Below are 2,953 nucleotides of genomic sequence, written 5' to 3' on the forward strand. Positions count from 1 at the left end.
TAAGACGATAGTAAGATGTGCTTCACATAAAACAAATCAAGTGGCTAAGAGGAGATCTGGCCCTGTACAACAGAAAGATTAGGAAGCAAAACGTGAATAAGTCCTATATTCCAGAAGCTACCCAAATGTATGAGCAAAGACAGCATACCCATAATATAGCTCACTTAGGAGAAACCAATTTTTAAATGTTGAAAAAGATTTATAAAACTGTCATACTTTTTAGCAAAATTTATTGGTTCAGTTTTTTAAATTTTTTCCTTTAAGTGTTGATGAGAGGCAGTTTGTAATTATTATGATAATGATTTGTACTCCCAAGAGGCTCAAATTATAGCTGCACGGACTGTAGATTAATAGAGATATAGACATGGTATGTATATATTATGAAACTTAACTGTTTGATATCACTTTTTGATATGCACTTGTAGCAATGGCAGTCCAAATTACATATGAAACACAGTTTCTCTTCTGTTCATTTTGCTACATTGAACTCACTGGCATTACTTTGAGCTTGTATTGGTCATGATTTCTTCCAGGTCAATCGTGAGTTAAAAAAGCTGCTGGTGGCTTCTGTTGGGGATGACCTTCAGTATCACTTTGAACGTGTAGCCCGTGAGAAAAATCAGCTTATTTTAGAAAATGAAGCCCTGGGTCGAAACATCGCTCAGCTTTCTGAACAGTTAGAACGGATGTCAATACAGTGTGATGTGTGGCGAAGTAAATTCCTCGCAAGCAGGTATTTTCTATTTTATTTCCTAGTTTTTGCTCTGCCAGATTTGTTGACCCTCCTAATGCAAAAAAAAAAAAAGTGTAGTGTGAAAATTTCTGACTGAGATGGTCAGATTACCTCATACATAATTTAAGAGATGGACTCTCCCTCCTCTGGATGGTCATACAGTAAATAGTAACTCATTTCCTACTTTTTGCTCTGTCAGATTTGTTGACCCTTCTAATGCAAAAAAAACTGGATTGTAGTGTGAAAATTTGACTGAGATTGTCAAATTAACTCATACATGATTTAAGAGATGGACTCGCCCTCCTCTGGATGGTCATACAGTCTCCCTAAATGGAAAAGTGCTAGCATAAAGCTACTCCCTCATTCCAGATTCTGAGTTACTCTTCTGTAGTGGAAATCACTCTAACTACAATGTTTAAGATGAGAACAAAACTAAACTCAGACAGCTAATAAATATTTAAATTTTTAAAAGAAGATTTTTCCCCACATTCTAAAAACTCACATATCATTGCCACTGCATAATGTCTTATTTTGTCTCTCAGACTCTGTTCTCATTGCTCATTTAGCTACATCATAATAGAGCTTCCCAACCTTTTTCTCTTTATACACAAATAGAAAGCGATAATCTGCATGGCATACCGGACGAGGCTACCTCTCCAGTAGAGGTGAGAACCTTAGGCCCTTACAACCCCCAGACGCATGAATACACTGGTAGTTGGGAAGGTCTCTTATATGTTACTATTTTCTATTCATCCCCTCCTTCCAACTTTGAGTTACTGGAGAACAGAATGTGGGTGTTATCCATCTGGGTATTTTCAGTGTTTAGCTCAGTGCTTCCCATATAATATGTTTAATAACATTGATTTAAGAGGTTTCTCACAAACACCAAAGGTTTCCAGTCTGTACCTTAAGAACCTCTGATTGTAATGAATATATTTTTAGAAAGTTATTTCTTCATGTCTTAATATCGGTGATACTTTCTAATAATTGATTACTCTGTTAAAATCCTTAATTTGTTTTCTAATTGTACTAATAAAGGATGTATTTGGAGAAATGAATTTACTGTTTATTGGCTTAGAATGAATAAGTTAATTTTTACTGAACAGCTTAAGAAGCAAATCATGCATGCATTTTATAGATTACTACAATATGTAATTTATTAAACATTCTGATCAATGTTAATAGTAGTAATACTTTGAGGGCAATAATAGTGAAACCAAACTTTATTTATATTTTAGTTGATTTAATCTTTTAACATCAGAACTGTTTTCATTTTAAGGAATTCAGTGGTTACTGTGGTCTGAGACTTTAATTTTAGTTGTAAGATTTTTTCAACTGAATAAAAATACTTTAAAATTTTGCTTCAGTTCTATCACTAGAGAATTGTTAAACACATTTTGCTACATCCAATCAGAAAACATGAAGCTTGTTTTTCTTTTTTTTAAAACAAAAAGGGAACGAAATGGCTCTATGTATGCTAATACGAAAAAATTCATCAAGGTAAATTATTAGGTGAAAAAGTGAACTACAAAAAAGTTTGTATCAAATAATTCCTTTTTGTAAATAAAATTAATATATTTATTTTTATACATACTTTTATGCTGATATACATATGTTATTTTTTCCTATAAAAATATATTGGTTACTTTATTGATTACTGATTATAAAAGGAGGGGCCTGACTGCTGGACAAGAGGACTTAGTTTTCCTTTTATATAAACCTTTCTATATTTAATGTTTTTCTAATGACAGGTAATGAGTGGTAGAAAAATAACTCTTGTTTTTCTCTAAAATTTTCTCTATTTGAGAATAATTAATGTTATTTTTCTTCCAAAATTTGGTTAATCTAGAGTAAGACTGAAGTACATTCCAAAGTCACTATACAGGAAAGTTAAAACATTGTTTTCTTTGTCATTTTGTAAACAGATATTTTAATTGAGTCCCTTTAATGAGTTCTAAACTCATAAACATTTTAAATGTTATGCTTTTGAACTGTGGTGTTGGAGAAGATTCTTGAGAGTCCCTTGGACTGCAAGGAGATCCAACCAGTCCATCCTAAAGGAGATCAGTCCTGGGTGTTCATTGGAAGGACTGATGTTGAAGCTGAAACTCCAGTACTTTGGCCATCTGATGCGAAGAGCGGACTCATTTGAAAAGACCCTGATGCTGGGCAAGATTGAAGGCAGAAGGAGAAGGGGACAACAGAGGATGAGATGGTGGA

At 33.4% G+C, this 2,953-nt stretch overlaps 1 protein-coding gene across 1 annotated transcript in view; it reads left to right on the plus strand.

Annotated features, from left to right (window-relative positions):
• BLZF1 (basic leucine zipper nuclear factor 1) overlaps window positions 1-2,953 on the plus strand; it is a 23,985-nt gene that overhangs the window by 13,468 nt on the left and 7,564 nt on the right. The window contains exon 4 of the mRNA XM_010836692.1: window positions 534-733. Coding sequence (XP_010834994.1) covers window positions 534-733 — 200 coding nt within the window. The remainder of the gene's footprint in view (window positions 1-533; window positions 734-2,953) is intronic.

The sequence above is a fragment of the Bison bison genome, unplaced genomic scaffold (assembly GCF_000754665.1).
Source record: "Bison bison bison isolate TAMUID 2011002044 unplaced genomic scaffold, Bison_UMD1.0 scf7180017864064, whole genome shotgun sequence".
Taxonomy (NCBI): Eukaryota; Metazoa; Chordata; class Mammalia; order Artiodactyla; family Bovidae; genus Bison; species Bison bison.